This window comes from Acanthaster planci, linkage group LG02 (genome assembly GCF_054643075.1).
Source record: "Acanthaster planci isolate LZ-2023a linkage group LG02, COTS_SCS, whole genome shotgun sequence".
Taxonomy (NCBI): Eukaryota; Metazoa; Echinodermata; class Asteroidea; order Valvatida; family Acanthasteridae; genus Acanthaster; species Acanthaster planci.
This window is the reverse complement of record NC_141778.1, coordinates 6,972,686-6,987,912: the sequence shown is the minus strand read 5'-3', so window position 1 is coordinate 6,987,912 and position 15,227 is coordinate 6,972,686. Positions and strand designations below refer to the sequence as shown.

Genomic DNA, 15,227 nt, shown 5'->3' with positions numbered 1-15,227 from the left:
AACAGGATATTGAGGGAAGTGCTAAAAGAAAGGATAACGCTATCCATCATTCGCATTCATGTGAGAGTGTAAAAGTATCCAGAGGGAAACAGGATGTGGACATTGTACGTGAGTGGGAATAAAGACACCCAAACATCTACGTGTACATGTACATGCGTATGCGCATTTCATTTAAAAAAAAACCTGACCAAATCCAGCAGCAGTGAAGAACTGTTCTGACTTCAAAATATATTCCCAGATTTTGCAGTTGTTGTTTAAGTGGTGTAATGACGTGTACATGTATGACAGTCTTAGTCTCGTTCACTTCAGTGCATTTCAGATTAGTAGGAGTTCAGTAGAGTTGGCAGAGTATTATGTTTCTGTACACCTTTAAGGACTCGCTCGGACAGTGATGTACAGCAGTAAGGATGTGTAAGACCTGAAAAAAGACATTGAGGTTTTGCAGTGCTCTGTCAGAAGCCCCAGTTTCATGGAGCTGTAAAGAACGGCAATTTGTTAAGCGCAGAAAATGTCTGCTTGGCAGAAATACGGTAGGCTACCAGCCAGGAAGCATGCAGTATATTAGTATTTCTTTCAACTGGTTCTCAGCTGAGTTTCTGTTCAGCACGAAATGTGCCACTTGTGGCCAATTTGTGCTGGGCAGATTTGTGACCAAACTCCCCAGCCACCGTAGTAGTACATGTACAGTGTACTGATACCAGTTCTTAGTTATGTACAGCTACACGGACAGGTATTTTTCAGGCAGTGCATGCTCAGGATTTCCTTGCATAAATATACAGTGATTTCAGTGCACAATGTACATGTACATGCACACTGTACATATACATGTACACATTTTACGCAATAGGAAAGCATTAAAAACACATGAACAGGTACATGTACATGTAACGTCGTGAAGTTTCAGTTTAGCATATAGCGTGTGACTACATTTCTGAGAAAAATCATGCAGAAGTTTTGAATCACCAAGCAGTTTTTATTGGCAGGTGCGTGTACGTTGCAATATATTGTTGTGTGCTTACACTGTAGACATGTACATACATGTACATGTTTTCGTTCAGTAAGCTACATGTACACATGTACATGTACGCTTACTTTTGTCAGTCACAATTCCTGGTCACAATCCACATCACTAGTCAGTTCATAATATGTGTGTGTTTGTAAATGGTGGAGGAAAACTGATGCGTGTTTTCCCTCATGATTCATTTGCAGAGCCTATCATTTAGACTGCAGACTGGATGACCGATGACTGACTGCTAGGAATTTATTGTGATTGACTTACCAGTCGATGATAACTTGTGAAAAGACATAATGGTTATACGTATGATGATGACTGGCTGACATGTTTGAGTACTTCCACAGCCTCATTGATTTAGGTTTCCCTGGTGATGAAGCTGCTCTACATGTACCTCATCCCTTAGCCAGGTTGCAATTTTTCATCTAGACAAGAGCAAAATTCATTTTTCTTTTTCTTCCCAAATTGGGCTGCATTCCTAACACGCGACTTTAACCTTGCACTTGGAATAGGCTTACTTTGTGGTGTTTATGTACTTGGATGAACCAGGCAGAGGTACTTTCTTAGCTGTGCCCCTCAAAATTGGCTTTGCATGGGAAAGTAGGTGTAAATTGGATAAGGTGTGCATACAGTGTGGGAGACCAAAGGAACATATTAACACTAACAGAACCCATCCAGACAGACATTCACACAATGGGAATCTGTCAGCATTGTACACTGTACTTGAAGTGTACATGTACATGTAAATTCCAGTGCAATATTTAGTGAGGAATTGCGCATCACAGCATGCACTTCACCTTTTTTTGTTTGACCAATCAATGTGATTTGTAACTTGTTCAACATTTTCTTGTCCTGTCCGCTTCAGGTAAAATGCTGCCAGTCCACTGTTCTGTCGAGACGATAGACCTCCCCTCCACCAAAGAGAAGGAGAGTGTGGTGGAGGGCTATGCCATTGTGCCCAGTACCTTGCTTCTGAAGGAGCTGGTACGAGTTGCCTTGATCAAACTGGACTACACCAAGGACCAGATCCGAAATGCTACAGGTAAAGATGGCCAGTGCCGGCCAGTATGTACATGTACATATACATGTATGTACACGGAACTGTGCTAAGTACATGTATTTGTGAACAAAAGCTGTGGTGGGATTGTGTAGGTCTCGGCTATGGGACTTTTGTATGAATTAGAGGCGTTTTGGTCATGATGTCTCTTATGTTCAAGCAACACACAGTGTACTGTGTGATCAGCATACTACATGCACCGGTCCATACATGTGCAAATGTTTCTATTGCATACCTTTTGAGGACATTCCACTTTTTTTATAGTAAAGAAAACTAAAACAAGTTCTCATTTTGCTCACACCATGAACACTCCTTTTAAGCTGAATTCTCATTGATATTTCCTTCAGTGTTCCTTTTCATTTTGCTGAAGATAATTCTAACCATGCACAATTTAACATGCTTAAAGTGCACTTTCAAAACGCTTGCCCCAAAAGGATGTCAGATAGTTTTAAGGAGTGTTTAGCACACTCCTTAAAAAAGTGCATTTTGAGAAAAAAAAATCATCGCATTGACCCTTTAAGGTATTAATTTGTAGTTAAAAGGAGTTGTTTTTTGTCGTAATTTCACAAGATTGGCTGATTATGGGATATATGCGTATAAGATTTACTGCAGATTTCATTCCACTGATGTGTTTCATGTTTGAGTCAACTGCTTTGTGAAAAATTGAGAAAAACAATATCATTTTCAATGGTTAAATCGAGGATCTTGTAATTTATCTTGTGTAAAATCCATGATCTACAGGATTTTCAGTAGTAAGCGAACAACATCAGCTGGGTCAGGATGGGGAAAAAGGCATGAGAGATCTCTTTCCCTTTAAAAAAGAACAGTTTTGACGGTCAAGAGTAAATTGTGAACTTAGCTTGGGGTGGTGCGACTCTTCAACAATGTAGCATTGCGGATTCATGGAAAAATCTTCATCCTAGAATGAAGTACATGTACATAAATGCCGTTGACTCGTGTTCTTGACACTGATTCAACTGTGCAGTTAGTTACCTACAGTAAGCACCGGTTCATCTGTGAGACTATCGAGATCATTTGACACATTCAAGGACAGATTAAAATCATATTGGCATAGACAGGCATTTGGTTAATATTCCTCAACTTATCGTTATTGGATGTCTTTGCTTATTAGTGCCATGAGTGCCGTTCGCGGCGGGTACCGGCGCTCTATAAATTTTCATTATTATTATTATTTTTCACGCACGTGCATGCATAATCATGCTCTATAACCACACTTTCATGTCTTGTGAGGGACTTGCAGCTTCAGCTGATTGGGAAAAGAGACAGAGAGTGGGTTTATGATGTCATTAAGAGATATTCAAGCTGTTAACATGAAGAAAAAGAAATCTAATGTACATGAACTGGCAAACCTGTGTCACAACTTTCCGGTGTTGTCAAATTTGTTTGGACTTGTACAGTGCCAGTATTTCAGCCAAAAAAGAAATCTCACCTGAATTGTGTAATTTATGTGTACCTGTTGTTAATTGCTGTTAGTTGCTGTCCAAGTTTAACTCTGTGGCACCACAAGTGGAGTGATCAATATTGCAACCTGGTTTTGTCATCTGTGCAGGTGTCATTCAGGTGCAGAATTGGAAGGCCCTTCCTTTCAGCATGATCACCGATGACCCCCAGGCTACTGTCGGCCAGATACTGGGGGACCTTCTCTCCTACATCACACTCAAGATTAAAATAGCTAGCAGGTGAGGTGCATGTGACCAATACTTTACAGTGTTTTTGTTTACTAGTTTTGACTATCACCATTTAATTGCTGTTGTGATTGACTGGGCACTTTTTTGCCTCATTGATGTACAGTACATGTAGTGCTGGCCTGATGCCAAATGAAAGCTTTAAAATGTGGTCATCTGAAAACAGAACGACCCTATTCTTAGTGAAACCCAGTTGTATTACTATTTCTTCATAAGTTTACTTTCAGCTGACATTTACCCGTAATTTCAGCTTCTTGATGCCAACTTTTTTTTCTTATGGGGTATTGAGTTTTGCTTCTATGTGTGCGGTATGCTTCAGAAACTGAATTTGGCAAAATTTCTCCAATGAAATAACACGTTTGGTTAACTCTGTAACAGGTGGACATAAACCCTCATGATATCTTGTGTAGTACACAAACAAACATCAGAGTTTATGCCTTTATTTACATGATAACATACATGTATAAATAGAAGAATAACAGCAATATACATGTAGACCATGGTATAGACATGAATAATACTGTTTGTGGTATAAATATTATACTTAAGAAAAATTCTGTTCCATGATGGAATTGTTGCCCCAAGTCTTTAATTATTTTACTTTTGAATCACTGCCTTGGCAAACTGCTCACATTTTTCACCACTGTCCAAGGTACATGTACGCTCTGGTTTGAGTTAGTACTGTAGTGGAGTGCATTTTCATAAATACAAGTACATGCACAGGTACTCCACCATGAGTATGAGTACAGATACATTACCAGTTTTTCTTGTGAGTACGAGTACATTTCTATGAGTACATGCACGAGTACCCAAACAATGTACTTGAGTATGCAGTGTTCTCCACAGCCTACAATCATAGCAGGGCGGCACACAATGCGAGTGGGGGGCATGTGGCCAGGTGGCAAGGGTCTGTGGCTTCCAATCATAGGGTTGGAGGTTCGAATCCAGCTGCTGGCAGTATGTTGTGGCCTTTGGAAAGCCACTTCAACTCTGCTTGCCTCTCTCCAACCGGGAGTATAAATGGGTACCAGCATTAGCTGGGAAAGCAACCTGCGATGGGCTGGCAATCCTACCCTGGGGGAATAGAAATATTCTCAGTCGTTTCATGCCAAGGAAACCAGAGATTAATACCGGCCTGATGAGCCAAATTGACTTGGACCAGACACAATGCGAGTACCATTATGGCAAGGGCCCCGGGAAATTTGGGATTCTAGATGCTCTGTGCTACAATCTGAGGTATTTCCTGGGCACTTTCTTCTGACTCCGTGAATCAAATTTGCTTGTGGTAACAATTTGAAATGAAAGTAAGATTGTTATTGGGAGGTCATCAGAAGTTGATTTTTGTTCTGGGGCATTTTTTTTTTTTAACTGATCGGAACTCGCCATTGAGCGGATGGTTCAGGGGTTACATGTACGTACGTGGGTACAGCGTGAGTGGATAATGTATAGTGGCTTTCCTTAATTCCGAATCTCAAAAACATCTCCATGGTCAGATTCCAGCAACAAAAAATCCTATAAATTTGGTGAAATATGGTCAGTAGTCGACCTCGTGTATTGGAATAACCAAAAAATTACTTACAAAATCCAAGCTTATAATTTGGACTTAAGGGATTGTCAAAAATGACAACAATTTTTCTAGTTCTGAATTGGTTCAACCAGTTCTGAATAGTGACAAATTTTTTCTCATATAAAAAGTAACCATGCAAAGTATCCATTTTCAGCCAACGCCATTGTAGCAAGCTGATTTTCTTATTAAGAATTTCTTGGTTCCAAGAAAATTAGTTCATAAATAACAATTTTAGTGAATTAAATAGTGAAACTTGTGTAAATTTTGACTCGAGTTTTTTAGCTGTACTGTGAGCAGTAAGCGACTATCCCTTGCGCTGCACAGTTGACGAACCCATTCCGTCACATACATGTACATTTCTGTTACAACTGTGTAGTTGAGTTCACAACGTATGGTACGTGTGTGCACTTTACATTGTAAACCACAACCAAAAAACGTGCTTTTATTTTTGGCCCAAATTATAAAAGAAGGAAACTCCAAAAGTCATTTTGATTAAACATACCAAGTACATTAGATGCAAATGATTATAGGGACTGTTAATTAAAATTGATTTCAAGAAAATTAGTTGTCCAGCTGCTGGAGGGGAGATTGGAGTGCCCTCGTGTGTTCTTCGGGAGGAGATTGGGAAAAAGTACATGTATTTGCAATCACACGTAGAGAATGACCTACCACCCTGTATTTTTTGGTCGATATTTTGGTTCTCATGATTTCTGACAAACCGTTCAAAACTGTCGAAGTTTCAAATGGAAAATGCATTCGAGGTATTGGTTCTTGACGCGACAAAATGAAAATGCTATGACCGGTAGATTGGAACCAGTCCAAAATTTTGTGCTTATGTACTATACTACGTCTGGTTTTGATCACAAATGCTGCAAAGCGTTATACTGTAGTGCCTTATAATGATGGCAAACTCATCATGTTCGCTCCATAAAGTGCAGTAAACTTCTTTGCATTGAGATGAACTATGAAGACAGTGGAGAATAGGGACAATCCAATAGGAAAAATTTCAAAGCAGTGAGACCCGCCCTGCTAAAAGCCCTCGTGGAGTTTGAGTACTACAACCTTGGTGTGAACTTTCATTATTCAGGCATGCAACTGTCTTTGGATCAGCTGATATCCTCATTTTTCACTTGACACTCATGCCATTGAAAATTGATAAACACTGTACAAAGTCTTGTAAAGGTTGGCATATCCTAGTTTTTTGTCACAGTTCAAGTTGCGTGCCTGATTATTCATGAGCAAAGAGAAAGTTATCTCACACAAGCAAGTTCTCAAGCCTTTCTAACCACCAAATCCCCTCCTTTCCTCTTTGGTCTTGCAGTCGCACTGCCCATCTCCGCACTCCCTCCTCTGCCCCCTCCTCCTCTACCCCCAATCCTACCCCTTCCCAATCTCCCCTCCAGCAGCTTGGGTTGCAGCCCACCCTGCTAGGCTTCCCCCTGAAGAAGTCGTCGGCAGTGGCAGGCCAGGAGACGCTGGGATCCCGGGGCGCCCAGGAGATCCGCCTTAAGCTACTGCAGCTGTTGGAGAAACGTGGCCCGACGATGCTGGTCAGTCATGGCTGCCCCTTCTCCCAGGTACATGTAAGCTCTCTGGAGTGGAAATGCATGATCTTACTTTTATATGGTAGCATGTGTGACAGTCAGATTTCACATTCTTGAGAAGCTTTATTGGGGAAATACTGAAATGTTTGCTCACTCGCTCTTTTCTAAGAACACAGAATTCCGTAGCCATAGCAACAGACATACATGTGCCTATTGTGTGTCCTTCAAGGTCTCAGTGAGCTCATTGATACACAGGTTCACTCCGCAGCATGGCATGCAAAGACATCACGGGTTTATGCCTTGAAAATTCATCATGCCCATGTTGGAACCAGTGCTGATGTACATCCTCCACAGAGAACACACAAGGGCACTCCTTTCATTGCAAAGACATTATAGGCACATGCATATTCAGTAGAAAGTTGGTCACACCCATATTGGAATCAGTACCCTTTTGTGTCCTTCAGTGGCTCCCTTGAGCTCATAGAATGAACTGGGGCACTCCTCACATGCAAAACACGACAGGTTTGTATAGATTCTGTTGAATTTGATCTGCCCATATTGGAACATGCCCTTCAGTTGCATATGTGAGTAGAACACAACATAAAGAAGTTTGGAAGAAAGTTCACAGACATGTTTAGATTAAAACTAGTTTTTTTTAAAGACTACTGATATAATCATATGAAAAATGAATGAAGTTAAAATATGTTTTCAAGGAGCCACTTGGCTTAATGTTTGTGCATTTTTTCAGGGCACTGTGCTTGCTATCCTCCAGGGCAAGTACACCAAACTTATCCAGCCGGAGAAATTGCAGTCCTTTTACCAGTGGTACAACATCTACAATGGTCTGATGGACAACACGTTGGTGTCTGCCGAGAAGCTGGACAGTGTGCTGCCAGTCAAGCCCAGCTCTCGCCATTGGCGACGGCCCCGGACACTGTTTGACCAGCGCTATGAGCTGCCCCGGCTGATGAGCTGGTACCGCATGAACCCCCGACCCAGCCGAGCTGAGCTGGAGATCTACTTGGCCGAGCTGAACTCGTCGGAAAGGCGCCGCAACTCCCACCCGCTCCAGTACTCCTCCATTGCCATCTGGTTTAAGAACGCCCGGGCCAAGTACCGCGGTGCGCGTGGCTTGAGCCCGGACTCACCTGAGGCAGAGCGAGCCCCTCGCACTGGCAAGGGGCCAGTGGGCCGTATTGCTGAGATGGGCGAGCGGAGGCGCGAGGCCGGCAATGGCCCCCGGCAGACTTACATCCAGCTGGGTCACTCAAAGGTCAAGACCGAGGGCAGGTCAAGATTAGCCAACCAAATTCGTTCACCTCAGAAGTCAGCCGATCCTATCATGAGGGCTGACTCCAGAGGCATGACTTGTATCAGGACTAGCCTGAGCAATGGCCACATTAGCACAAACAACCATGCAGGCACCTTGTTATCAACTCCTGATGTTTCCTCACTAAGAATCATGTCCAAAGTAGTCAGCAACAGCAGTGGTGTTGAGCAGGCAGCCATCACAACGCCCTCAAGCAGTGCCGCTGCTTCGCCTCAAGTGACAGACATTCGCAAGATCGCATCGGGGTTTGGCATCATGCTGTCGCCTGCCGTGCAAGACGTCGTAGCCACTGAGCGCAAACTCCAGCCTGTGGAGAACATCAAAACTGAGGAGCCTGCCCAAACTAGCACGATGGCTGCATCCCCACATGACCCCAGCACTGTGCTGAATCTGTCCAACTCCAAAGCAGCCGCATCCACTGGCAATTCCACCCCTGCCACCACCCATCCCACTTCTGCCACCACTCTCGTCGTCCCTTCAATCAGCATGGCTCCGTCGAACAGCATGACCTCTATTCGAGTGCCGACAACCACCATGGTGCACAACAGCATGTCAAATGGACCCACGCCGTCACAAAGCAAGCACGCTTCCCTCACGGACACTCAGCGGGGGCTGAGCATCCCCCAGCAGAACAGCACGCAGAAAAACCTTGGCAACCGCCCAACCCGGAAGCGGTTCAACATCCACCCAAGCCTTGAGGTGCCGAAGCTGCAAGCCTGGTTCTGCATCAACCCCAAACCGGACCGCCACACCATCGAACAGTTTGTGGCCGAGCTGAACCGAACGGAGTTTCGCAAGAACCAACCCAAGTATGACAGCAGGATTGTGTACGTGTGGTTTAAGAATGCCCGCGCCAAGTACTCAAGACAGAAAATTAAAGAAGGGGAAGAGAGCAATGCTGACACCTCCAACTTGACCCTGACATACTCCAAAGTCATCCAGTTGTAGTAACTGACTTGCAGAATTGTCAACATTGCAAATGCTGAAAGTACTACCTTTAATAATGTGATGCATTTAAACCTTGTTATTATTTTAGTTTGGATGCACCATGAAAAATGACTAAGTCCTTAATGAGGGGTCCGAGAACATGATTTGTGTGGGATTTCTCATTTTAAATGTACATGTAAAAACTGTCGTTTTAATTGGAAAAAAACCATAATAGTTCAAAAACAAAAAGGTACAGCCTATTATTTACATGGACATGTAGCTCCTTGTGAAGGGCAATGCTGCATTAAGATTGTTCATTAAATCTGAATCCATGTTGTTAAAATGGTAGGGAAGTTCAATTCTTTGAACAACTTGGAAAAAAATCACACATTCATTACACTGTGCTGAACACAGTAATTCTAATTAATTTTTTTTAAGATACCACTGTTGATGTGCAGGTAGTGATTTGGTCTATTGCAGATCTTTGAGATTATGAAACTTTTACTTTGGGCATACATGTACATTGACAAGAAGTTGGTTTCTTGTTCATAGAGTGTTCTTTAAACAATTTATCAATGATTCCATCATGTAGAATTATTCCAGAGTTTGATTTACATGAGTTTAGTGTTATTGATGTTATTCTGTTTTATGTAGCAATTCCTGTAAACAGTATGCCAAATTTTTTTGTCACCATCTACTCGATGACAATAGTTATGTGTTTCACCTAATGGAAGTTGTACAATATGTATTTAATAGACTTCTTAGAAATCATGTCTCATTAAATGAAATTTACTGGTACATCTCACGTAAGATACATGGTATTTATGAAAATGCAAATTTATAGATTACTACTAGAATAGTACACTTGTACAAATTAATTTCAAAACTTTTGAATTGTACAAAATTTCACATTATTTATTTATCACTGTGCCTTTTTTATTATGAAAATCATGTCTGGATGTCCTGTGATAAGGTTATTAATTGGAATCGCTTTGTGTCAAATTTGTATTTGATTATTTATCTTAAATCTGAACCCATGTGATCAACTTATATTTAAATTGAAAAATGTACTTATACATGCCATCATGTTTTATTAATGTTCAAAGACAGGACATCTGTCAAAATATATTTTTTAATTTATTCTCGATGGGAATGTGCATGTATGTATCCTTTGACATGCTCTTTTCAAAGAGGTCACTCTGACAGACCAGAAATGCATTGTCCCACTTCGCAGAAGACAAAGTCTTGTAGCAAAATTGCCACAGCTTTGTCTGCTTGATAGACCGAAGGTTTTATCAGTCAAAAGGCTCCATAGTCTAAATACAAAAATCTCACTCATTGTATGCCAACTATGTAGGAAAATTGTAACCACGTGTACAACGCCAACCGATGCATGTGCGTGCGATGTGCAAATGTTTTACACTCATGCGCGTACTGATCCAAATATCTTTGAAACCGGCGCAGCCTATAGGTGAAATGAAAATGACATAGCAGGCATTGTGCCCTTTGAGGATTTTTGTAGAGTATGCAAATGTAGGGGGTGTAACTAATAAAAGAAATTTGTACACAACCAAGACTGTGACAAGGACTTTCCAGTATCTAGTGACTAGGCGCTAGGGTGACTGTTAAGAGCCAGCATAGTGTAGAATCAATTTCAAGCTACTTGTAAGCTTCAGAACCTTGAATTGGCATTGTTGAATCCACTCTCTGTCACGTAAGAACGCACAGCTGAAAAAGGGCTGATGGCATCGCAGGTTCAACAGTCAAGCAGATCTGGAGAGAAGTGGTGTCGGTGCAACTTTCAAGTAGCACGCGGCATATCACAGAAACAAGCTGAACTGTTTGTGAACTTGGCAACAGATCTTTGTTTCCATTTTGTTAAGGTTGTGAAATTTGGAGTTGATTCTGAGCTGCATTGTGACTCCTGGACGGAATTAGAATTGATCTCAATGTGTTGGAGTCACCCATCACTGCACTCAGAACATTCTAATGTGTGTGTGTGCTGTTGCACGCCTCTCTATAAATACAACTATTTTTAGAAGGAGGTTCATATTAGACTAGTGTTCACTTCATAATACATGTAGCTCATAAAGCAAAAACACAGGCAGTATTGAATATTTTCGTGCATACCTGATGAAATATGCAACATGTACATCTGTGTTATTCACAAAAGGGTACAGAGTTTGAAATAGTGTGCGCGGGCTTTAATACTCTCAGCTGCTGAGAGAAGTTTTTTTTTATCACACAGTTTAAAAAAAAAAAAACACCAGAAAGGTTGGCTTGCAGGGCTCTGACAGGGTTCTTTTTGTATTGAAATAGATAGATCATTGAAAGAGATGGTAGACATTGTATGGTCAAGGCCAATTTGTACTTGGTGTGAATGCATTCAAATATGAACAAAAGAGTGAATTTGTGATGGCAGGTCAAATATTTGTGCTGCCAAGTTTGAAAGAATTGAACACATTTCAACTCGAGAACATATAATTTCGCTGTAATTTTTTTTTTACTTCAAATTCGCTTCGCATTTGCGTTCCCCTGAAGTATGAACCGGTCTGTATACACGTGAATTGCCTGTAGGCATGTCATACATTGATGTCAGTACGAGTGTTGTGAGTCTTGTGTTCATTTCTGATGAGTGTGAGTGTGAGTATTTGTGTGAGTACTGCAACACTCGTGCAGTGCCCATTTGCTGGTACATGTATACAGTGTGTTTTAAAAGAAAGGAAACCGAGATTAATTTCTTCATTTCTTGGACATGGCGAAATATTTCGGAAATCGGTAACCACCATTTATGAACTAATGATGTCACCGTGGTTCAAAATTGTGCTGTAACTGCAGTACAATTTCGTCGTTGATAATCTCTAGGTAACATTCACCATTGAGATTGCCATCAAAGAAACAGGGTCCAATGACAGTGCCATCTCCGCACAGACCTATCCAAAGAGAAATCTTCTCTCAGCCCATTTTCACATCAAAACTGAAGTTGGGTGGGGTATGCATCGGAATGTGTTTGCGGACATTCTGGCTATTGACTTGGCCATTCATGAAAAGCACTGCTTCATCTCCAATCACAAGGTGCTCCAAGAATCTGGGATGCCGGACAAAGATGCATCAAGGAGTTCGTGTCGCCTGTGCATCTTGTAAGGGTACATTGGGTGTCCAACCGAACAATCCTGTGGAAAGGGGATGGCGAAATTCCTAGCCCATTTCTCCTGGCAGACACCTGCGGGTCTCTTAGTAGCAACTCACGGACAGCCCTGATGTTTGCATCTGATCTTGCCGTTCGTCGTCGGCCTGAGCGACCCTTATTGAGATTCAAGCTTGTCCCCTCCCTTTGGTACTTCCGGATGTTTTTCCAAATTGTCGACTTGACGGAAATGGCACAGTCAGGAAAACACTGACCATATGCATCTGCTACTTGCTGGAGGCTTCCAGTCCTCAACCACTTTGTTACCACAAACACACGCTGCCTAGTTGTAAGGTGCATTTTGCTGGTCTGAGAAAATGAACAACCTTTCCAACTATCAAGGAGTGGGCAATGAATAACATGCTGAGGACTGCATAAATTGGAGGCCTAACAAAAGCCCTGCAATGGGCAGAGAAGGCTCTTTACCAAAACATCAATCTGGTGCAAGACCAGTTCTGACATAGTTGATTGAACTGCTTCGTGCTCAGTCATCTGTGACAGTAAATTGGATTTCATGGTTTCATAAGAAAGAGGACATCATTAGTTAATAAATGGTGGTTGCCAACTTTCAAAATATCAAGCAAGTTTTTTTTAAAAAACACACTGTACATGTATAGGTAATACACCACACATCCAGAAAGTTCTCAGTGTCATATTTTGTTCCCAGATCTATTCTGTGGTGATATGTAGTTTGCAGTTGAGAATTTGGTGGAACCGGATGGACATTTCTATTGACTGACACAATTGTGCTCACTGCCCATTTATAACTTGGCAAATGTGAGATTTTAGACAAGACGTTCAGTACATGTTTAAGACTAATCCAGCGGCCAGAACAAGAAGCCGTTACTGCCGTGCAGGCACCATGCTTGTTGGTAGGTGGTCATGCATAATTTTCCTCTTTGATCATCATCGTGCTCTTATTTGCCAAGAGAAAACAGGTGTCGCAGGGGGGGGGTTGTTGCAACAGGTGCTGTCAGCAAGATTGGAGAAGGAAGGGGAAATGAAGGAGAGTGGTCACTTAACATGCTTAACGGTCAGGTCGGAGAATCAGACTACCACAAAACTTATGAAATTTGCTTATGGTCCATCAGCAACTTTCATGATTACACACCTCCCCCCATTTAAAACTGTGTAGCAATGCCCGTGCAAATGCATGCACCACAAGTTCTAGAATGGGTGTCCGAGTGTGACGCTAGTGCAGTAATTATCGAAGAAATGAACCTCATTGGTAATGGAACCCTGAAATTGTCCGTTTCAGATTGCATTCCGATTTGCCCTCCCATGCTGAGAATATTATCCTAAAGCTGTCTGCCCATGAGTCCAGATCTACCGGGTATATAGGGCCTCCACTTAAGTCCTAAACCATTCTCAAATGCAGTATTCTGTGTTAACTCTGCACCCAGGGAGTCAGGGTTCTGTTGTAATGCCAGTAGACTCCAAAATGGGTTTAAAACTCGCCAAAAAAGCAGCTTCACTCAACAAAGAGTAAAGAAATTGGATTAATTCCCCCCTCAAGTTTTAGAGACCATTTCAACGTGCAATAATTATTATAGAAGAAAGTCCTATTTTATGTACATTTCCCTTACATTGAGGTGCGAGTAATGATAATTTTAATAAGCTGATTAATACACATTTAATGGAAGATACACTATTATCAACTAGTATTAATCCACCTATCCTATTCACAGTTTTCAGTTATGGGTATATTTTCAAAAAAGATAAACATGCATCTCAGTTGTGGTCGAGTATTTTTTTTTCAGGGTGGAGAGATCTTTGTAAAGGGGAAGGGGATGAGGTTTTCCTGTATTTGTTTTCACCTTCAAATTGTGTAGTTTTCATAACGTGTTCAGTTTGCCAAATACATGTACCCTTCACATTTTCACATTTTTGTCTGTCACTTGATCATACATACTGTTTATTGTCATTTAAACTCAGTGGCACCGCCCTTGGTGGTTCAGCACAATAAAGATTATTGTCACACAATTGAAATGAGAGCAAGAATTGTGTCATTTTTTTAAGTTTGGGAATGAATTGCACGTCAATCTCCACCAGTGCAACTTGGGGCCCAGTTACAGTCATGTCCATTGTAAGGTAAAGTGTAATACTGCCCTTATTGTGATAAAAGAGATTTCTCAAAGGAATGAATTATACCCTAAGTAGTTTGAAAACCATTTCACTGGGGACCTAAATCCTGTAGGAGAATATTTCCCACCATTTGGTCACCAGTAGTGGAAGATTCATAAGATCTCCCACTGTGATTTCTGCTCTGAACAAAAGAAAGTCATGCAAGTTGTTCAAAAAGGAGCAAAGTGGAATAAGTTCATAGGTACATGTAGCAACACAAACTGCCAGAAATAGATTTGAAGTGCATACTTAAAAGTACCCAGTACCGATACATTTATATGCAACCTACATGACCTAGCTACCGGATGGTGTCCAGTTTCATCACCCCCCCAAAACTTTTCAAATTTCCAACAGCTGGAAGGTTTCAGGAGATTTTCCTGTCTCCCTTCCCCCTCGAGACTGAGTCACTTAAAGAACTGTGCAGTGTGGACCCTTGCATGTGACTTAAGCTGTTTGAAATGATTGGATGATTTGTATTGCATGTGAAGACTTTCCCGTGCTGAACAATATTTCAGGGTAATATATTATTTACCATTCAATATAAAACATATGTTTAGTTGACAGCTCAGGCTCACCATAAAAACAGATAATTTATGTGAAGTTGCCAATGTTGTTGACTTCACTTTGATTGAGTCGCAATTAATGTTTTTGACTTGAGACTTGCCCTAAGCAAAAAACGTGATTTGGGAGAAAACGACATGGTATTTGAGTTGGACACATTTGACTTGTTGGCATTACCTAACTTTGTTGACAAATAAAAGGAGAAATGTGTG

The 15,227-nt window shown here is 41.4% G+C and overlaps 1 protein-coding gene across 2 annotated transcripts in view; it reads left to right on the top strand.

Moving 5' to 3' along the window:
• Positions 1-14,319, top strand: part of LOC110986688 (uncharacterized) — a 32,387-nt gene extending 18,068 nt beyond the window's left edge. The window contains exons 3-6 of one of the 2 annotated variants that reach the window (XM_022248789.2): positions 1,878-2,054; positions 3,640-3,769; positions 6,664-6,919; positions 7,659-14,319. In XM_022248789.2, coding sequence (XP_022104481.2) covers positions 1,878-2,054; positions 3,640-3,769; positions 6,664-6,919; positions 7,659-9,164 — 2,069 coding nt within the window. In that variant the 3' untranslated portion in view covers positions 9,165-14,319. Of the gene's footprint in view, positions 1-1,877; positions 2,055-3,639; positions 3,770-6,663; positions 6,920-7,634 lie in introns of both variants that reach the window. The other variant, XM_022248788.2, reaches the window with a different exon arrangement.
• The last annotated feature ends 908 nt before the right edge of the window (positions 14,320-15,227 follow it).